Genomic DNA, 23,310 nt, shown 5'->3' with positions numbered 1-23,310 from the left:
AGCAACATTCATTTTGTGACAAGTATTAGGGTAAAGAATTGGACAAAGCATAGTGATGAGAAAGACAGGGGTTGAGGAATTTTTTAGGAGGAATTTTTAAACTTTATAAGAAATAAATATTACACAAAATATAAGGTACTAAAATGTCAACCTGAGCTGGAATTCTTACTTAAGTCAGAAAAATATTGTAAGAGGAAAGGGTAAACGTGGGAGAACTAGTAACTACCAGAAAACCAGAACACAACCAGCTCTTGTCAATATGTTGCCAACAATTTTAAGAGTATACACAGGTGAACTAAAAAACACCAGTCCTCTTCTTGACATGAAGAATAAGAGGGGAAAATATCCTTCATGCAATTAGAAGTGAGACATGCAAGCTGTGAAGAAAATTGTAAGAAGGAATCATCTGGAGAACACAGACTTTTTTTTTGCAGAAGGGAATATTAAAACAACAGAAAAGAAGAAAACAAAATACAAACCCCAAACCAATGATCAGATAAGAAAGATAAGAACACAGCTCCACTCTGAAAATTATTTCTGTGGCCTGTGGAGTAGGGGCAGGGCGGGGGGAAAGAGAGAGACGCATGGCTAGAGAGACCAGACGAAAGTAATGCCAAGATATTTTAACATACAGGTAAAGAAAGTTTCCGTTTTGAGCACCAGATTTTTCATACTGTTCCTGAATGTAAGTGAAATATAGTGAAATACATAACTAGGGTTGACAGCATAAGATTATGACTTAGTCTCCTTTTAGCAACTGCAGTGATCCTGTAGTCACTCTCATACTGGCTAAGAAAAGCCATAAAACGCTGGAGTTGTGCTTTCTCCTCTTCTGGGTGCAAGAATCACGACATTGCTTGGTCTCTTATGCACACAGCATCCTATATTAAGTTTTGCTTAGCAGCAAAACTACTGCTCTTGTATTAGAACAAGCACCGTGCTGTTCCTTCCCTCGGTGCTCTCAATCCAACCGTAAAAAAGCAGAAGCCGGGGGAGGTTGAACAAAAAGCCCCAGCGTAAGGCGCCTTATATTCAGTAGTCTTACAAATACTCCACTCACTGCACAGAAGCAGCTGCACCTAGACAGACACTACTGGCAAGACGCTAGCCCCAGTCATCTGCCCAACCCAGGAGTACAGCTGGTCGCAAGACAAGAACACAAACTTCCCTTCAGTCAAACACCATCGCTGGTTTTCTTTGGCCGTAAAAGAGATGACAACGGAGGCTGATAAGGCAGAGCTGTCAGTCCCCCACTAACTTGATCTTTGCTTTACTAGCTGATACCACACTCAAGACCACAAAATTAAAAGAGCTAGGTTCATACCCAGCAAGTTACGCATCTCTCTCACGCCGAGCTGTGTCCCAGCTACGAGCCTGATGGTGACAGATTGTCCTGTCATACAAACATGACTGAACTCTTCCTCTTGGAAATGCTCACAGCTTCACAGCCTCTCCCTCTGCTCCAAGTGGGCAGGAGTTTCATATATCTCAAAGACAGAGGGGTTTTTATTTTATATAAAGCCCTCTCTCTTAAAAACCAGGCTTGGTGCATTGGGGTTGCATGGCAAGGTTTTCGTAGCGGTAGGACTACAGCAGTGGCTTCTGTGAGAAGCTGCTAGAAGCTTCCCCTATGTCCGATAGAGCCAATGCCAGCCAGCTCCAAGAGGGACCCACTGCCGGCCAAGGCCGAGCTGATCAATGATGTTGGTAGCACCTCTGTGATAACATATTTTAGAAGGGGAGAAAACTGCTGTGCAACTGCAGCTGGAGAGCGGAGTGAGAATATGCAAGAGGAACAACTCTGCAGACACCAAGGTCAGTGAAGAAGGAGGGGCAGGAGGTGCTCCAGGCACCAGAGCAGAGATTCCCCTGCAGCCCATGGTGAAGCCCATGGTGAGGCAGGCTGTCCCCCTGCAGCCCATGGAGGTCCACGGTGGAGCAGATATCCACCTGCAGCCTGTGGAGGACCCCACGTCAAAGCAGGTGGATGTGCCCTGAAGGAAGCTGTGACCCCATGGGAAGCCTGCGCTGGAGCAGGCTCCTGGCAGGACCTGTGGACCCATGGAGAGAGAAGCCCACGCTGGAACAGGTTTGCTGGCAGGGCTTGTGACCCCGCAGGGGACCCACGCTGGAGCAGTCTGGTCCTGAAGGACTGCACCCCGTGGAAGGGACCCCTGCTGGAGGAGTTCTTGAAGAACTGCAGCCTGTGGGAAGGACTCACGTTGGAGAAGTTCATGGAGGACTGTCTTCTGTGGGAGGGACCCCACGCTGGAGCAGGGGAAGAGTGTAAGGAGTCCTCCCCATGAGGAGGAGGGAGCGGCAGAGACCATGTGTGATGAACTGACCCAACCCCCATTCCCCATCCCCCTGCACCACTCGGGGGGAGGAGGTAGAGAGATCGGGAAGAAAGTTGAGCCTGGGAAGAAGGGACGGGTGGGGAGGTGTTTTAAGATTTCTTTTTTATTTCTCATTACCCTGCTCTGATTTGATTGGTAATAAATTAAACTCATGTCCCCAAGTCGAGTCTGTGTTGCCCATGATGGTAATTGCTGAGTGATCCCCCCGTCCTTATCTCGACCCACGAGCCTTTCATTATATTTTCTCTCCCCTGTCCAGCTGAGGCGGGGAGTGATAGAGTGGCTTGGTGGGCACCTGGTGTCCAGTCAAGGTCAACCCACCGCACTTGGTTATTGCAGATGGGCTTATTTCTAGCACATGCTGCTACTATATTTGCACTCTAGGCCGAAGGTGGTTGAAAAGATCATGAAGGCAACCAAAACTTTCTCTGAAAACAGCAAGCAGCACTTCTAGTTGTGAACACGTTTATAATGAAAACTCACGATGTGGATTTTTTTCGTTATTTCACTAGGGGTCAATAAAGCGTACAAGATTACTATAATTTAAATGTCAGACATGCCAAACTATGTTTTCTTCCAACTACTATATTTTATTTTATTTTTTTTCTTTTTTTCCCCTTTTTTTTTGTCCTTCAAGCCAGTTACAGGACAGTTAGTGTGTGCTAAGAGACTGTTCTTAATCACTCAAATAAAAAACGGTAGCTACTTGGCTCTCTGTTCAGTTGTAATTATAATTTTCTCTTGCCTTTCTTCAGAAGCCCACTGGACTTCTATCCAGATCACCACTGAAGCCGGCTGCAAACACTTGGAGATCGCTCTCTCCGGCATCAGCAGCCGTCTGATACTCACTGGGAACATACCAACAGCTGAGTAACTTCTGCAGCTTTACCAAAATACATGGAAACCTGACAGAGTCTGAGCAAGGATGGTAGGGGCTGCTTAAATAAACTATTCAGCTGCTCCACGAAGTACGGCACCGCCACAGCTGGCAGTGCATGAGGGGCATAAGAAAGGGTTGCAAGAGATGCAGAAACAGTTTTACTGCCAGGCAGGTATCCACTGCTTCAGCCATGTTTTCCATTTATTTTAGGGGCAAGGATGTTTCCTGCCTTTTCCTCCAAAGCAACCAGGCCTTCAAGGCAGCATCTGCTCCCATGTCTCTTGCTACCTTTGGAAGGACTGACCATTTCAGGGAGTGTCATGGCCCCAAGGTCTTCTCTCCCCCAACTTATTTTCCAAGCCGCCTGTAGCAAAGGGGAAAGTTTTTGTTGGTAAAAGCAAATGAGAGGTCTTTCTATTCCCCAACGTCCCAAAACAAAGTAACAAGCTACGTCTTCATTTTCTCTCCAATGCATGACTGTAACTGCAGCTGTGTAAACCCTTGAAGAAATAAATCTGAAAAAGGATGATATTTTCATCTGTAAATAGGACTTATGTTTTTCTGAGGGAGGAGATCACTGCACAGTCTGGGCCTCTGAATGTGCTGCTACTTTGTAATACTACTAAAATATGAAGCCATGGCTTAGATATCAATAGATAACTGCTCAATTTTCAGTTTTTCTGATTGAAGTTTTTGATACGGAAACATTTCATCATACAGATTTCATCATTACAGCTAGGATAGAAAGCAATGCCAAGAACAAGCAGGTCCTCAGAAAAGGTAGCTGCAAAGCATGTAGCGTGGTACGCGTACTCTTGGAGTGCTCGAGTAAGTTTTCTGCTCATGCAAGTAGATGTACTTGCATGCATAGTCATCATTTATGGAGATCTTCTAAAAAACTGGCCTATGAAAATAATCTTTTTCATTTAAGATTTATAGATTACTAAGCTTAAAATATACAATTGGCAAGCTAAATTTACAAAGTAAAAATCCAGACTATTCAGAGTATTGAGAGACACTATAATGGTACAGGGTTTGAAAGAGTGAAATTTTCACAGTAGGATACCACAGTTTCACAGAAATCTCCACTAGAATACATAGTTCCTTGCATAATTTAAAAAAAAAAAAAAAATCCCAGCAGTTGGTTTCCTGCTGCCCCTGTAAAGTTGGTTCTCATGAAGAAGAATATTGAGCTGGTAAAATCGTATTATTCAGAAAGCCATGAATATCTCTTACACTTGCACTGAGAGCTTTCATGTGTCAGCTCTGCTGGCAGCCGCACATTACGTTATTACCACCCTCATTGTAAGCATCTCTCTAGCAGTCTTTCCACAACTGATAGCCAACCGCATAATTCAAAGAAAAACAAACCACCTTTAATGGGAACAAATGTGTCTACAGCACTTTTCAAGACATCATCCATACATGCAGAGATGTAACATATCAAGGCTTCTGAATTTGAGGATTAAAGGCCTCATAGAAAGACAAATCTGAAGGACAAGCACCGGGCCATTCAGCCCACCCACACAGAGCACCCGTGGGGCAGCACTGCTGGCTGCCTCCGGGCTCCACTGCAGTGCTGGGACCAGGAGGTCCCAACTCTCACAAGCACTGGAGAAGGCCACAGGACGGGCTCTGTGATTTTTAAAGCTGATGTGTGACATCACTTGGCAAAGCCAATAATGCGTGGGGAAATTTCTACTTTTTTTTTTTACCCTGTTAATGAATATATATAATATAAAATATATGTGGAAAACTTTCAGTGAAAACAAGTGTCAAAGATCAGCATTATTTTGGTAACTTTGAAGTGAACTAAACAAAACCTGATGTCACTGCATCAGATCTTCATTAATACGACCTTTTTATTGGGGGGAAACAATAAAATCATGTTAAAGCTGGGTGAAAAAAAGCAGTTTAATAATATTCAAGAATGTTTCTTTAAAATTTCTTACTGCATTCAGAATCATGATGCTGAAACCAAGACATATCATTCCCAAAATCCAATTTTATTTTAAAAATCAGAAAATAATTGATTTTAGAGTATTCAGAAATTCTCACAAAACTTGGTAAAATACCTATGAACGAAGGAAAGCATCTCTCCAGAGGCTTACATTACACCCACCTTGTGCTACCTAAGACTGTACTCAAACAATCAAGCTTTGTCACTATTAAGCTCAGTTACTGGGATTGAGACCTTACAGTATAGTGCAAAATTTGTTAAATACTTCTGAAGAAAATGGCTATGAGTTAAAGCATCTGGTTAGTAATCAAGTACTCCTCAGCAGAAACATAGTTTTAAAATGTGGCAATAAGGCAGAATGAATCTCTCAACAGTTACCTAATCCAAGATCATTTACATAAAAGAGACAGTCCAATAGACAATAAATTAGTCTTCTGAGGCAGTCCTGGAGAGCACCCGTTTTCCCTTTACATACATTTTCTTGCAAATACTCATAGATTATGAAAACCTAGAAGAAAAGTATGAGAGGAAACCTCCCAGTCTGGCTCTGTTTGGCCTCTGACCCAGGGATTTATCCTGCTCAAGTCCTCAGCCTACGTCCCAAAAGCTGCAAATCCTGCAAGGATCCTTCCCAGCTCCTGTCAGCTCTCATGCCCAAGCCATAGGGAACCTTACATCTGATAACGCCAGTTGCATCTTTTAAAGCTTAAGAAGTCAAACAGGTAAATTTTTCTTTATCCATAAGCTCCAAGGCTCTATTGAGAATTTACCTTGTCAATATTGTATGGAAGGAAATGGGAGAGACCATCAGAAATCAGACATTATTTCAGCTGTGGTTACACTACTCTTTCCAGACAGCGTTTTTTACTGAAAGGTGCAGCAAGAAGATACCTCTTCCAGAAGATACAGTCTGTTCAAGAATTGGCCCAAGTTACTGGGCCCTGAAAAAAAAAACAAAACACCACCAAACCAACTGGCTGAGAATAATGAATGACCTGCAATACCCAGGACGTTAGAGTAGAGGATCTAGCAGACCAGATATATTTTGTCTGTTAAATCTGTTTCAGGCTAGATCTAACCTTTTGACTTTAAACTCTGTGAGTAAATAGTTTAATCAGTAATGAAGCTGAAATGCTTTGATGAAATATTTATACAAACAGGAAAAATTACATTGCTCATTGAACAAAACAATCTCTTCTGGGGATTCACTTCACTTGCAATGTTCAGTCAGCAGAATATTATGGAGAAATAAATATGTTCCACGTCATAAAACCCTAGCACTCCAACACTCAAATTAAAACTAAATTAGCCAACACAAACACGAAAGGTGGTGCTAGTAACAGACATAATTTATGCCTATGATGAGCCAAGACATAATATTTACGTAATTACATTTTTTGTATTTAGAAAGATTATAAAAACACAGAACAAAACATCTGAAGGATAATTTAATGCTATTACTATTCACATCACAGACATCTTAGGACCAGGGTTCTAATTACAGTTACTAATTACTTGGCACCATATGTGCATTTTTACTTCCCCTTTAAATAGCTTTCCCTACCCTGAAATGGTTGGACTTCAGATAATACCATCAAACCAGCAGGTGAACCCAACATTCAGGATAAAAGAAAGGATAAAGCTAAGCAGTGAGTCTAAAGCCCACACTGTGAGCAATAATCACAGTTTTCCAGACGCCTCAGCATTTCAGTGATATCTTCTATAAGCACAGGGCAGAAAAAAAATTCTTTCCTTTTTTATCTTAAAATATGTCACCTTTTTAGATTAGCTTGCCTAAGTATTAAACATACTTACAAATAAACCTCATTCTTTTCAAATGATGCAAATCTTGAAGCATTGCATGCATGCGAGACCCTGCCACTTCACCTACATAGCTTGGCATGAACTTCCATTTGTCAAAATTCAAATTTGGGACTTCCCAGGAGCAGCAGAATCCCTTCCTCTGAAGGCACTGCTATAGCATTGCAATCAGTGATAACAAGAACAGGAAAAGAGAACGTCAATGCGTACTTAAAAAAAAAAAAAAAAATTATAAATATACTAACAAGAAGAACATTCAAGTCCTAGCTGCTCCCCTCTCCCCTGTACTAATCTCAGGCATCACAGTTTGTTTAAGTGCTCAGCTCAAACATTAGGATTTCAGTAATGTTTCTAAAGATTCCAGTGAAATGTAAGCTGCACCTGGTACCTTATTAAACATATTGTCAGGCTTCATCTCTACGCAGACCTTAATGCCCCATTTCTAATGACAGCAACCAAGAAATGCTGCAAGATATGAATAAGTTAAAAATTTATTTATAAACATTTGAAAGTCTTGGCCAAGGACAAGGTTCAGGCAAGAAGAAAAATGAGAACGATTACTCACAGTCTGTTTCCCCTATAACTTACTGATTATATCAAACCATTTTAGAAATATATACATATGCATTTGATCATCAGTGTCCCCACAAGTTTTATATAACTGCTTTTTACCACTCATATGAGGAAACACTCATGCTTCTAAGCAATGACACAAGTTTTACCTCATGCACTTGCCACACCCATTAGCAGCAGTCAAAAGGGTCTCGTTCTGCAGGACCTATTCCAGTTACCATCCTGCATGGCACCGTGGCTTGAAACCCAGCAAAAATCCAAACCTTCTTATTCCCATTAGGTCAAAACTTTCAGAGGAAAGTTTCAGGTTGGGGAAAAGTGACCCTACTGCAAAGCCAGTCTCTCGGCAGGCTGCAGACTGCAGGGGCAATCCCGCTCCTCCTATCACCCTTTCCTACTCACGCGCCCCTGCATGTCCTGTGGCCAAGGTTGCCAGATGCAAGGCAAGGGGAAAGGAGCAGAAGGCTCCCTTTCAGCAGCCACCTACCATCAATCATGTAAAAGTGCACCCTCAGCACACACATTTCACAAAATAATTTCTTGTATGAAATCAGCAGCTTCGGTACGAGCAGGTTTCTCCATCAGCTGAGGAGGTGAAATGTCTTGTGGGGGAAAACTGGTGCGGAGCATAACATAGGGGGCAAGGAACACAGAAAGCAGGTTAGGTATGGCTATTAGGTCTGGCCAAAGATGTGTTGAATAATTCATGGTTATCTCAGGAGAAAAAAGGGCATACACCAAGACCCTTTATGGTATTGTTCTCTTTGAGCGAAACATCTATTTATTTCCAAAGGCAAGCAGTAAGTGCCTTTATTGCTCATGTGCTATTCTTTAAAGACAAAACATCATAAAAGCTTTCTTAAAGCTATCATAAAAGCTGGTCATTATTTGATGTTTACTTACTATATTCCTTTCAGTTTCTGTATGCAAGATTGTTTCAGAAGTTACAAATGCTCAAAATATCTTGTATTAAAACCCCAAACAGGGGCATCTGCATGACCAAATATTTAGTGTCAACACAAATCCACTATGTTGCTCTGACAGAAAGCCATTTTTATGTTTTATTAAACCAGATCACGTATGTTCCCCTGCATAACCAGAATTTTTTGTATTGTTATATTAGTAAATTCATTTCTAAAAATGAGATAAAAGCTTTTAGCTGTCAATCAAGGAAAAATAAAGTTACCTGAATGACTATCATGAAATATGACTTTCCCCCTTCTTTCGAAGACAACCTTAAGCTACTATACTTCTGCTTTGAAAATTTCTGTTTTCTCGGCCAATTAGCTTTATTTTTAATGACCTCAAATATTATCACTCTTTTTTTTTTTTTTTACCCATAGAGTGGAAAATACCGAAAATTTCATCTTAATATGGAAAAATGAGTGACACTATCTACCTACTTGCTCATACTGAAAGAAAAACTGAAAGTCTTCTAATTCCTCCACATATTTCTATAACCAAAGGTTGTAAAACACGTGCGTGCTGTTTGCAATTAAAAGCATACAGAAAAGCTCAGCAATGAAAAAAACCCATAGTAACAAATGCAGGAACACACAGGTTTCTACCCTAGCGACACCAGAACCTAGCAAAATGTTCAACTAAGTATCAGCTAGCGTCCTCCTCTATCACGCCATCCGGTTCCTGCTCCTTCCCCTGCTCATGGCCTCAACTCACTGGCAAGACTCTTGTACATCGCACTTACTAATTTCATCCCTTTAGGAGCCTCCTGCATCCGTCAGAGCAGCTGTTTTCCTTCACAATCCTACCCAGCCGAGTTCTCCTTGGCAATCACTCAGCTAAAGAAAGTGTTCTGGACAATTACCTCCTGCACCAGGATGAGCATTTAAAGATGTCCTAAGAAAGAAAATGGGGAGAACTGTTTTGGCGAAAGGGCCGTACTCGGGTAGCTGTCTATAAATAGAGCGAGGGTGAAATTAAGTGCCTAAAGACTGCCCTGAGAATTGGAAAATATTAAGCACTCTGCATAAGGACAGATTCCACACTCGGACAAATGCACAGAGCCGTCACTGCAACAGTGAAACCGTGACATTGTGAAAGAGATGATCACGACTGAATCTCATTTCATTGTTTCCTTATATCCTTCTACTCGCCTGTGCTTACTTGTCTGTCTTACCACTTGACTGCATGTGCTTTGGGGCAGGGACTCACTAAACGTACAGCATTTTGAACCACAAAACTTGCAAATCTCACAGTAAAGTAAATTATTAACAATAACACCAAAAGCAAATACTATCTTTGCAAAAACTGATTGCCATTATGCTTATTTTTAGAAACTAGGTTTATAGCTCTTTTTTCCCCAACACAGAATTAAGCACTACAAATTGGATTGCCATTAAATATCTGGATTGTCATTAAATATCTAGACCAGATAATTTGTCATGTAAGTCGTTCACCAGTGACAGGCATTAAGGCTGTTGTGTCTTTCATGATACCAATGCATCAACTTTTCCAGTACTATTTGAAAAGCGTCAGTAAGATTTTGGGAGGCTGTACATCACTGTTGCTTTCTTTTTCACCTCATTAATATGAGTCACGGTTTTGATGAATCCACGAGGAGGCTGGACACCCTCCGTGAAACTCGTCTCCTCATGACAGCTCCTTTGCAAAATCAGAAAGGCCCCCCTATTACGTTCATCCATCACTTCAGTGCAACACGTTCCTACCACTAATGCCATGTATTCGGCTGTTAGCCTGCAGCAGGAGAAGAAAGGCTTCCAGGTAGGTGGAGGCTGAGGGACAGCCAGGTCGGATACACAGAGCAAGGCACAAGATTGTTATTCCAGCTAATATATTGACACCTATTAATTACAACGTCTTGTAAATTCAGAATTAGCAGAATTGCCACTGATATTGCCCTCCACCACTCCTCCTCTGATAATAAGGGTTCAGGTGAGGATACCCTTCTATTACTGCCAGCTTTTCAAATTTGCAATGATTTTTGAAGTAGTTAGTTTTATTTATCCAGACCGCTTTCATTCCTGGGAACAAAGTGGTCTTTACTGCCTCGAACTCAGGTAGATTGGTGCAGTGCAATGCAATCTTTCACACTCTTGCAAATATAACTGCTTTCAAATGAGCACACAGCTGCCAGTGTGTGCTTGATTTATTTGCTTTGAAGTTATTTAGCTATTACTATCGATTCCTCACACAGGTCATTTTCTGTATGCCAGTAAAATCTCCAGAATCCTATGCATTTTGTCAGAAGTTGTTAGAGCTACTAAGAAATTTGTAGTGTTTGCATAAAGAGTCTTTATTAACACTGGAAAGTAGCCTCTAGTAGCTATGTCTAAAAGTGCTGGAATGAAAAATCCTAAAAGATTTTCAAGATGACAGTTGAAAATGTCACGTGAATCTTCTGTTGCTTAAAAGTGACTCTATTTATTACAAATACAATCTCCAAAATCACTATTTGAGCACGATAAAACTCCTGTTTGCCATTCTCCTTCAGCCGCACAGTGCGGTCACTACCAGTGTTCTTGTCCTTATCCAAATGCTGTCAGGAACATTTTGAAGACACTAAAAAAATTACCTAAGGAACACAAATGTTTGACATTACAAAGAATACCCTACAGGGTCAATCTCATGGCCTCTTGCCATTCATATCTTTTCTGTTTATGAATGTATCTTATCACCAAATTGCACAACAATCACCTTAACTGTACAAGCAAAATTACTGTGTTTTGCTTTTTGTTCTCTTTTTTCCAAACGTGTATTTTTCTTAGACCCCTTTCTGCAAAGCAAAGGTACCAGGTCTACTGTTTTATTGCCTTGAAGATGGAGTTTTTACCTTCCTTTACAATTCTGAGCAATATTTTCTCACCTTTTATGTTTAAATATTTTGCATGAAGGAATTAAAGGACTACCATTGGTCCACTTTAATTTCCAGTAATTAATAAATAAAACCTTTTCTATGTATCTACAAGGGTATTTGCTTCACTGGGGAGAAGGAGGACAGAAAAATCTTTTCCAGAAATTCTTGGAATACATTTATGTGAAGTTGGGTTCTGCTCTTCTTCTAGTCTTTTAGGTAAATTTTAACGTATGAGAAAACAACTGTTACTACCATATGTTTGGACTCTGTCTCATTGTGTATCTTTTCCGTGATTCAGGTCTATGCAGTTCATCAAGAAATGACTCAATATGCTGTTTAATCGGCAATTATTTTTGGCTATCAGTCTTGCATAATGCCATCCTTCCCCTTATATCTCCCAAAACACATACTGTGCTGACCAGTAAATGATCAGCTTCTACTGACTCGCTTCGGTATTTAAATAAAACTTATCAGCACATTCTCCAAGTGACTAGGGAAGTCACTTGTGATTCAGCAAATCCATTCAAAGCATTCTTTGGCTATTTCATAAAAAATCTCAGGTATTCAAATTCCCTTATCATAGAGACCTAGAGGAAAGGTCTGGTCAGCTTTTGATTCAAGATCTCAACATCTGTCAAAACAGAGTGAGATCTTGAAACAGATTCTGCAAAGGCCATGACAAAAAAAACATTGGTTTGGTCTTTATATTAGGTAGATATTTGATGATCTTGACAAAGGGACTTTTATAACTAATTTAGCTGAAAAAAAGAGAGAAATCTGATATAATCTTATCCCTTTTATCTGCAGGGGCACTGTCAAAATAGTGATTCTGAATTCTGCATTTACTGATACCACTCCTTTGTAATACTTTCCACAAAATAAAGTTTTAGCATTTTAAGATGAATACCAGACTAACAGCTTCCTCACACACATACTCTTAGATGTGCGTGCACAAATACGCAGGCTCTCCTAGTAACTTACCATTTAGCTGATTTAAGTCATTCCCCTTCCTCTTAGCACCTATCAAGTGCTCTCTCATCTTCATGCTTTTAAGATTCTTGTAATGCGTTTTGCATTATTTTCATGAGATTTCTCTCCCATTCTTGTGTCACTCACTCCTTATTACTTCAGTCGCTTCCACACATTCTCACCAATGCTGTTGTTTTCAATTAAATGCAAATTCAGTATGAGTTAAACTTGTGAGTCTTCAACATTCCTATAGCTCTGACTGTGTGAAAATAGATTAGCCTAGTGAGAGACTTTTCATACTGAGAATTCATATAACTTTCTGGTGTTAGTAATTTCAACAAAACACAATATTTTATGATAATGCATCTGTGGTCGTAGAAAGCACTACGACACCCATCTTTCTTTAAAAGTAACAATCTTCTCTCCTTGGGTCTAGGTAATCGGGAAGAATAAATTTTGTCTAATGCTCTCCGGCATAGAAAGCAAACCCTGCAAAACAAGTTCTTGCAAATAGATTAAAAGAAACTCTGTAATCTGATAGCAAAGCAAAACCATGGTAATAGTTTCTGAAGTACTCCACACATTTCCATTTAATTCCTCTTAGTATGGATGACTACTTGGTTACGGAAAGGGCTCTCTAAGCACGGTGATTTGAATTCCAGGTAAAAGGCAACTCTCTAGCAGAAGCCATTAGTGGGCAGAAAGGTGAGGCTGATTTTGTTATTGCTGACTAAAAGAAAAATTACAACAGACAGAAGATTTGGACTAAAATAAAGTTACTATATTGCATGGTAAAGCACAGAGGAGACCCTCCTGTTTTCAGAACTCTACAGCAAGGACCCTGATTCCACATCACTTGAAATTTATTTTTTAAACTATGTGTTAAAAAGAGATGAAAAAAACCCCACCAGTCTGACTGCAATGAGGTCTGCAAACCACAAAAGCATCTGCAAAGTGACTGTTTGTTAAACACTTTCTTCAGTATCTCAGAGTAGTTCAGACACAGCGCAAAAAGCATCCGCGGAGAAATGCCAAGCCTTTTTGCATTGAGATCCCCCACTCTCTAGAGGCATGGTTTTATGTAATTGTTCATAGACATGCGACATACCACAGAAAAAAGAAGAAAATTGAATAAAACATCTGCAGTGGCTTGATACCACCAGGCTAGAGAGCAGAAGGACAGGGGGATACACTAGAGAATATACTGACAAACTTCTCACTGTATGGTTGGGAAAACTGATCAATTCAGTCAAATCATCAGCTCAGTTATTATAAAAGACAAATATCCTTCCATTGTGGGGGCAGAGGCAGCAGGAAGAAGAAAATGGGAAAAAGCAGGCAAATGAAATCTCATATTGAGACCTCAGTAAAGTAATTGTCTCTTTTCTATGTACACTGAAGAACACAGCTCCACCTGGAGACCAGCCGTCTCAGAGAGTTAAATCAACCTGGTCAATAAAGCATAAAGTGGACAGGAACAATGTCTTAAAAGCCATTTCCATGATCAGGGACACTGTTAAATATTCGCACAAGAACATTCTAAATCAGGCAAAGCCAAACAGTTTTCAAGACAAGCTAAACAGAAAAGTCACTGAGGTCAAGTCATTAAAGGATATTTAATATACACAATTTATTTTTTAAATTTGCAGTTTCTCTTCCTACCAAATGTCTGATTATCTTTCCTCAGTTACATGGATATTCTTCAGGACAAAGAAGATGCCCTCTAGGATTGCAAATGGCTTAGTATATAGCAAACACTGCCCCAGATGTACTTCCCAAGGTTTTTGGGATTTTCTGCCCAGGTGGCAAATTGCTCAGTCAAGTAACAATTTCTTATGAAACTTATCAATTATAGAATTCATTCTTTTACTTTCATATACGCACAAACAACAACAGCACTATTATGCACATCATTACAATTCATCTTCACCATGCAAAATCCACAGCCTTTTCTAGTTTGTAGCTGTTTTTTCCCAAATACTTATCTCCAGCAGTCAAAAACATTTAAACAAATTGTGAAGTCTTTAAATAAGAGCAGAAAATTAAGTGCACCTAAACTATAATCTGTTCTTTGTAACATGGTGCCCAGCTCTTCTAAAAGAAAATCAACTGTTCACTCATCATCTCACTGTATAGTTTTTGGAGATTTAGTATAAATTCTGGCACTGGTTTTTCATTTCTAATCTTGAATCATTTCAAGTAATTTTAAAGAAAAGAACACAGACCTAAAATAATTTAATTTAATTTAATTTAATTTCTGTTTTATCATCATCTTCTGCTTTACCATAGTGTTAAGGGTGGCTACATTTTAAATAAGTGTTTCATTCATTAAGCTTATTTAGGCACATTATCTCCATCTAACCCAAAAAATCTAATTCACAATTCCTACAAGAAAGATAACTCACACCTAACAGAGATTTTCAAAGCTAATGCTTTCTTGAGTCTTCCAGTTTATTCTCTAGGCTTTTATGCTGTTACAAGGATCAATATACAATTTATGTAGATCCCTCAGCAGATTCAAATTAAAATTAATTGTATAAACTTGTAAACTCAAGAGAACACATCCGCTGTTCTTCACTTAACGTTATCAAGGTAAGGCTCGAAAGCACAAGAGGAAGGGAGATGTAGGGCTTTCGGAAGACTATGTAATGTTTCGTTGTCAAATTAGCATTGTTTTAGGAAGGACACTGTCAAAGGCACAAATAGGGATTTTATGGCAACTGAACGATGTCTATTTTAAAAACTAGATCCCTGCTTATAGGAGAAAAATATTGCTTTTACCTTACTGATAAGTGTGACGACATCACCTTCTCGGATTGTGAGTTCATCATCATTCTGTGCTTCATATGGAAATATCACTTTGCAATACTCCTTGGCTGAAAGGAAGAACATTCAATGTGATAAATTATCACTTTATAACAACTGCTTATCCAAGAGTGAAAATCTTCCTAAAATGTTCCACATGTGTCTCTTCCATCTTTGTATTTTAGACCTTCATAAACAGTATGAAATATTTAAGAAACTGCACACCGATGAGCATTCCTGCACACGTCATCCAGGGACTCGGCTCTGTAGCCCCCAGAACCATTATCTCAAATGAAATTGCTCCAGACGGCAGCCTGCCACAAACCATTTCCCTCAGAGTAAGCTTGTATCTGACATTTGCTTCAATAGTTCCACTGGTACGGCCTTCCACCATATCACATAAATTGGAAGCACAAAGGACCCAGTAGGTTGGCATAGCTTATCTATCTCCTGGTGTTCAAAAAAGCAAATATTTCTGCATCTATGAAGATGATAAAATAATACATTAATAAATGTAAAGGTTTACAGTTGGATTCGATGATCTTAAAGGTCTTTTCCCTCCTAAATAATTCTATGATTCTATAACTAAACCTTCTGTATACTCAGCCTAAAAGAAGAGTTTTGAATATTAGACTAAAGTTTCCTCTTCCCTTTTCCCTTTACTGTCTATAAATAAGGACATCATCTCAACTTTCATCTGGAAAATACAGGAGCCAGCACTCCTACTCAGAAATCATAAAAAGCAGTTGTCATGAAGAGAAGTTACTTACAACATGTTGCTGTGCAACAGACAAGTATGTCAATGTGCCTTACAAACAAAAAGGAATATGTAAATATGTGATACTCTAAGGCAGCAGGTTTAAGAAGACCAAAGAAACAGGCACAGAAATTACTGGACCCTTTGTAGAAGGGCATGTGACTTTGTAGAAGTGTTCACCCCATTTAAATGCCTCAATTTTCATAGAATCATAGAGTACCAGGTTGGAAGGGACCTCGAGGATCATCTGGTCCAACCTTTCTAGCACCATCTAGACAAGATGGCCCAGCATCATGTCCAGCTGAGTCTTAAACGTGTTCAGTGTAGCGGAGTCAACCACTTCCCTGGGGAGATTATTCCAATGATTGACTGTTCTCATTGTGAAAAATTTACCTCTCGTGTCCAATCGGAATCTCCCTGGGAGTAACTTGTACCCGTTACCCCTTGTCCTCACCGTGTGACTCCTTGTAAAAAGGGAGTCTCCATCTTCTTTGTAGCTCCCCTTTAAGTACTGGTACATGGTGATGAGATCACCTCTAAGCCTCCTTTTCTCAAGGCTGAACAAACCCAGCTCTCTCAGCCTTGAGCTGAGGTGTGGCCTGACAAGCACTGAGTAGAGAGGGATAATGACTTCTTTATCTCTGCTGGTGATGCCCTTTTTGATGCAACCCAGCATCCTATTGGCCTTCTTGGCTGCAGCTGCCCACTGTTCACTCATGTTGAGCTTCCTGTCCACCAGGACCCCCAGGTCCCTTTCCACAGAGCTGCCCTCTAGCCAGGTGGATCCCAATCTGAGCTGCACTCCTGGATTATGTTTACCCAGGTGCAAGACCTTACAATTGTCTTTGTCAAACTTCATAAGGTTCTTGTTAGCCCACTCTTCCAGCCTATCCAGATCTTCCTGCAGGGTGGCTCTCCCTTCCAGAGTGTCTACTTCCCCACTCAATTTGCTGTCATCTGTGAACTCCATCAGGCTACACTTGATGCCGTTATCCAAATTGCTTATGAAGATATTGAATAGCGTTTGGGCCCAATATCAGTCCCTGGGGGACCCCGCTTGTGACGGGTTGCCAGTTTGAAAAAGAGTCATTTACCACCACCCTTTGGGTGCGGCCCATCAGCCAATTCCTCATCCATTTTGATAACCTCTACCTCTAGTTAACTGCCATATTTGATGCAGAGAAACAGGTACTTGCAGGCCACAGAAGTCTGAATTAATTTGAAAGAACAGGACCTATTTCTTTACACTTACCATAAAGAGAACCTGCATTATCACACTTGTGGGTATTTGAGGCTCCATCAGGGGGTCAGTTCAGCTGCTCAGACACTAAGTGCCATTTCAGACACATGTGGGTATATAAGACACCCACATCGTTGGCAGATACGATGTACAACCTATGGAAGAGCCAGGTCCCTCTGGCCTGGCAGCTGGAGGCCAGCCAAAATACCCTGGGCCATCTCAAACAGCTCCAGATGCAGGCTACTGATTTCAGCCCTCAAGGTTGGGCCTGGTATCTGGATTTAGATTTGGGCACCTGATGTTAGAAACTGATGATGTCAGTGCCTGTGCTTGCACTACAGTCGATGGAGATCAAGTCATTAAAGTGAGTGAAGCCTTGAGAGCCGCTCTTTGCCCCAAGAGCGGACATCTACATTTGATTAGCTGAATCACACTCTGAACTCCCTGGACAGCACTGACAGATCTCCAGTGGGACCCACTGGAGCCCAGACACCAAACTCACATGGCTATACCAAAACTTAGGGCTCTGACTCAGAAGCTGCATCCCAGCTGCTAAACCTTAGTGACAAGAACATCAACCTTAAATAAGCAACCAACACACATGTACGTGAAGGGTTGCTGGCTGTAAGCACAATCAGCCTGAGAAATGAAACAGTACTAATGGGGAAGAGGAAAGCTCTTCTCCAGTTCACACACTGCCACTCAGAAACGGCATGAATTTTATGTGGTGCTGGTTCAGGTAAGCAAGAATTTCTTGGGCTTCACAGATTTATTTTCCTGAACACAAAAATTTAAATTTATCCACGATCACTAGCAGTTGGTTTTCTGGCCCCGCCTTGTACTGGCTCTGGCTGGGATGGAGTTAACTTTCTTTGCAGCAGCCCACATGGTGCTGCATTTTGGATCTGTGACTAAAACAGCACTGATAACACACCAGTGTTTTGGCTATTGCTGAGCAGTACCTGCACAGCACCAAGGCTTTCTCTTTTCTCTTTTTCCCTACTCTGCCCCCCAGCAAGCAGGCCAGGGGTGGGCAAGAAGCTGGGAAGGGACACAGCCGGGACAGCTGACCAGCGCTGAGCAAAGGGATATCCCGTGCCCTATAGCCTCCTGCTCAGCAATAAAAAAGGCTTGGGGATGTTGGTCTGGGAGGTAGCCATTGCTTGAGGACTGGATGGGCATTGTTCTGCTTGCGGTAGGTGGTGAATGATTGCCTTTGTGTTGCCTCTTTTTTTCCCTCTTTCATTCACTTTATCCATGAGTTTTCTTGCTTTTGCTCCCCGTATTCTCTCCCCTATGGGGAAGCAAGTGGTTGGGCGGAGCTTAGCTGCTGGTTGGGGTCAACCCACCACACCCCCCTCTGATGTCTCTGAAGAAACAGAGTCAGATGGAGACGACGAACATGATCTTTGAAAAAAAATATGAACAAGGGAAGAATAAGCCCCTCTCACTGTTTCTGAGAGCAGGGAACACTGTCATACAAACATTTGGTAACACTGCCAAATGACTGGGCATGTGAGAACCACCATGTCACAACTCAGATTTCAGGCGATGAAAGGGCTGTCTTACTGCTAGTTTACTGCAAGGGTTTGGATTTATCTTCATGGACCAAGCTAGGATGTTTCACCTGCTCACTATCTTGTCTTCCAGACAGTATAATAACATTTTATGTAAAAGCTAGTGGAAAGTTGACACATACTGACTTAGGTCAGGTAGATGCAGAGCAGCATGTAAGAGAAACATGAGATTCAGCACATTTTTACACTTCAGTGTGTACGTTCCCTTAAATAATTGGGGGGAGGAGGTGTGTTTCCTATTCTGAGAGTATCTGCATCCTGAAAAACAGCTTTACTAAATAAAAGATTCAGAGAATTAGCACAGAGATGATGTACATAGAATACTGTACTGAAGAAGCTGAGTGCTGCATACTCTGGGAAGTCTCTGGTTACTGGAAACAGGCTTAGCACCTCTTTTTTGGGATACAGAACAGAAGTCAGGCTGTGTTCTCGGAGGCAAACACCACCTGGGCCCAAGGAGGATCATTCCTGAGTATCCATTCTCAAGTATATAAATTGTTCCTCCATTCACTTTATAATCTCTACACTGTATAATCTCAAGATCAGATGGGAAGCCAAGCACAATGCACAGCTAATCAACAGAGAAGAACAGCCACTATACCACAGTCACGGTACTATTCTGAAAGGATGCCAGCGGTGCAGCTCTCGCCCAAGGCATGGATGAATCCCATGTGTTTCAGGTTAAAGAATGCTTTGAACAGCAAGTGTCTCCAGGGGCCTTGTGTCTCCCGAGTCCTGTAACAGGCAATCCTCCCTCAGCTCCCCCTTGCTATTTGAAGAGTGTAAATTTTAATCATCCTTCAAGATGAAGACCCCGACAGACAAGAGTGGAGAGAAGGTTGTGGTTTCAGCATCTGAAAAAGTCAGTTGATAGTCAGGAAAGTAAGTGCTCTCTTTCTTCTTCTTCCCTTTTTTTTTTTTTTTTTTTTTTTTAAGCTTTTCCTCTAAAAGTGTGTCAATGTGGATCTCACAGTTAGTGGCTGTCAAAAGCAGCAAGACTTTAACCAAAGAACTCACAGTCTTTCACACAGAGCAAATGGCTATGCATCTTTGCCTTCTAGTTTTGATGTCAAGAACTCTGTTCTCCCATGACCTGTCTGCCCTCCCCACCAAGCTTTTACCTTTTTTTTTTTTTTTTTTTTAATATCCAGGTAGCAGAGAAACAAGGAATTAAACTAGAGAAAAATGACAAAAAACAGATCTTAAGCTCAGCCAAATGCTGATGCAGTTCATGAAGAGCCAGGAGGAAATCTTGTGAGAGGCACAAGAGGGAGCTGGGGGAGGCTCACGGCTGCCCCGTGCCCTGAAGGCTGGCACAAGAACATAGGGTGAAGGCACAGTTGTGGAAAAAGTTAATGGTTTATGTGCAGTAGAAGCCTGGACTCCTTGAGCACGATTTGCACCGACATACACTAAATCAATACATTCCTCTGCCTAACAAGGGCCCTGTGGATCACACTGCAACACAGCTAGGTCTCAACAATGGGGATGGGTTTGGAAAATTGTAAGTGACTGGACAAAGTCAACTTTCAAACTTCTCCTAAGGGAATGGTAGACCAACATGATTTAAGTAAGTAAAAGCAAAGCCAACCGGACTCAAAATAATATGAACCTTTAAAGTCAGATTAATAAAAGCAGAGAAGGATATAATAGATTATGTCACTTCGGTACTAAAATTGTCCTTACTCAGCAGAGCATAATACCACAAGAGGATGTAGAAGCACTTAATTTCAATGGTTATGTTTAGATAGGAAGGAAGAAAAGATAAAAGGAAATACTAATTTCAGACACAGCACTGTAGAGACCAACTGGAACTTGCTGAATTTGTGGGTTTTCCAAGTGAAAAAAAAAACAAAAAACACCAAAAAACTACAGGTCAAAATAATATACCCTATTACAAGCCTGGTAAATAGCCTTTAAGCCAAATTAAACCTTCAAACTAAGATACCAATATTAAGCATCCCTCAACTGTAGATGACAAATCTCATTTTTGTATTTGACATCCAAGGCTGGGTTTATACATCACAGATGGTTCTCCCAGAAGCTTCTTTTTTCCTCTGACCTGAAGACATTTAAAAAAATATACCTGCTAATAAACCCCTAACTGTAGACATCTTAGAAACAGTAAGGGAGGAGAAAATCCGATATTCATGAGCTTTTCAGTCTTCATTTATTAATTCAACAATAACTTACTCTGTCAGACCACAGAGTTTCTCCCTGCAAACTCACAGCTCCTCCTGGGCATCGGAGAACAGCCTGCCATAGGCAATGGGCATTACTCAGGGAGCTGAGTGAGCAGATAAACCTTACAGCATATCTTACAGCTCAAACAGGCTGGATCTAATGCAGGATGTTCAGCTTCTGGCCTGACATATTCTGAACCGAGAGGGCTTGGGCTAGGTATAATCCCATTTGAAAATACGTACCCTTGGCTACATCCTGTGGTGTTGGAACAGTAATGTTCCAACTAGACTAGGTACGATGATGACACAACAATAAGCATCTTCTCTACCCACATCCCTCCTAGTCCTGTCCTTCGGAAGGAAGAACAAAGCCGTTGCTAGCTTCTCTGACAGACCCCAAGGGCCCAGGGTGACAGACAATTCCCCTTCCCAGCATCATCGTTGTAGCTCAGAAGTTGGAAGAACAAGCAACAGCAAAGAACTACATACATATCACAAGTGGTCTGTCACTGCCCACACTTCATTGAGGAAAAAGTCCCAGGACCATCCTCAACATTACAAAGGGTTTATCCTCTGAAAAGACCTGGATGTTTTATGGGGGTAGTTAACATGCATCTCTGTTCAGCACCTTATGTCCCACAGTCTGTCCCAGGCTCAAAATGTGGCCTATTTAATACAGTCTCAAGCCCCCCCCCAAAATCATTGCCTCAAAGAGGGAGAACAATAGCAAGAGATAGCATTCCTACAGAATATAGCTGCTTCATTACCTAGGCAGTTGCAAGCACTGTATTTCACCCACAGAATTCAGTGGCTCAATATGTATTTACAATTGCAATGTAAAGCACTGAATTTAATGTATAGCCCTTCTATACAACTTTGGGTCCTGCAGTACTGTAGCAGGTAGATTCATTTGTTTGTATTTTGAGAGACTGGTTAAATATTATACTGTTCAAACCAGAACTAAGCAAACTCCATTAACTGTATCAGTGCATCCTGTTCACTTTAAAAGCATGCTTCTTCTATTTGTTCTCCTGCCAGACTCTTAGGATGAGCTGTGACATTCAAGATAGCAGTCCACAGACAAACATACCTTCAAGCTTAAATTTCACAGGGGACAGTGAGCCTGGAATTTGCTTTTCCTCTTAGGCCAGGATGACACAATTTCCTCCTCTTACCTCTGCTGCTGCTTCCTTGTGGTTAGGCAAGAACTGTTCCGCCCCACGGCAAGATTTCCTCCATCTCAGGTAACCTAACCACTGGGCTGGATTCACCCTTCTAACTTTTCAGAAACTGATTTTTTTTTTTTTTTTTAGCAGAACAAATAACAAACCTGTATAGTTGATTTTTGAGGCTTAAATATTTCCTCCTTGATGAAGTCTAAATCACATACCAATAAATATGGACACAAACAGCAATATTAAGTAAGAAAACAAGCAGCATTAAAGTAGTACTCCCTGAGCTTAAGCTTCCTCTCTTTAACTATCACTCATAAAATGTTTCTGAAATGGAATAAAATGTACAAAATCTAGTGAAAAATTACATCATTGTTACCAAAAACACAAACCACATGAAAAAAATTTGCACACTACATTCAGCAGAATTTAGTTTTACCATTAATTGCTAGACTCAAGACTCATAAATGGATTGCACTAATAAATATTTTCACAGAACTTCACAAGATACAAAATGTCAAAACACCACCTCATCAAACAACAAAAAAAAGCAACATAACTAATTAAGGCCCCATTAATCCAGATTCAGCTACTCCTTATGCCTTCTACCATCATGCAAAAAGATTAGTTGCTTGCTAGGACTTTGTTATTCCTATTATGCAATAGGTTAACACAAATTGTAAACAGTCAGTGAGTGGAGCAATCAAATTAAGAGCCATGGTCACTGCATTCTGTGACTTAGTGCCTTTGTTGTTTTGTTTGCTTATTTATACTCCATTTTTGCAATCTCAGTAATCTGCAATAGCACTCTCAGTCACTGTGGATGTTTTTGCTTTGCTGGATTTTAGAATCCAACAGAGCTACTTAAAAATGTATACATATTTTCTACAATATAGCCTTCTCACCGCAAGCCACTTAAACTAAAAGCAAGCTACTACATAGAAAAAAAAAAATATCTCACCCCAGAGATAGAATTATAAGCACACATGCACGCATGTGCCATCCCAGCTACATAAGAGAGATGGAAATTCAACAGCAGAATAATTCCCCTGTAAGTCTGGGCACCCACAAACCTAAACCACACATCTCTCCCCTCTTCTCTTCAAAGGTGCATTCTTTCATTCCTGAAAGGTTAGTAATGTTTTCCAAGGGACTACTCAAGCTAGGTAAGGATTTGTGCT

At 40.8% G+C, this 23,310-nt stretch overlaps 1 protein-coding gene across 7 annotated transcripts in view; it reads right to left on the bottom strand.

Moving 5' to 3' along the window:
* The window catches only part of SH3KBP1 (SH3 domain containing kinase binding protein 1), a 238,457-nt gene that overhangs the window by 43,654 nt on the left and 171,493 nt on the right, over positions 1-23,310 (bottom strand). For all 7 annotated transcript variants that reach the window (XM_087758628.1, XM_087758626.1, XM_087758627.1 and 4 more), the window contains one exon: positions 15,177-15,271. In XM_087758628.1, the coding sequence (XP_087614754.1) occupies positions 15,177-15,271 (95 nt within the window). The remainder of the gene's footprint in view (positions 1-15,176; positions 15,272-23,310) is intronic.

The sequence above is a fragment of the Nipponia nippon genome, unplaced genomic scaffold (genome assembly GCF_047370975.1).
Source record: "Nipponia nippon isolate SJK-2023a ecotype South Korea unplaced genomic scaffold, ASM4737097v1 scaffold_2, whole genome shotgun sequence".
NCBI classification, from domain to species: domain Eukaryota; kingdom Metazoa; phylum Chordata; class Aves; order Pelecaniformes; family Threskiornithidae; genus Nipponia; species Nipponia nippon.
This window is presented reverse-complemented; position numbering and strand designations above follow the sequence as displayed.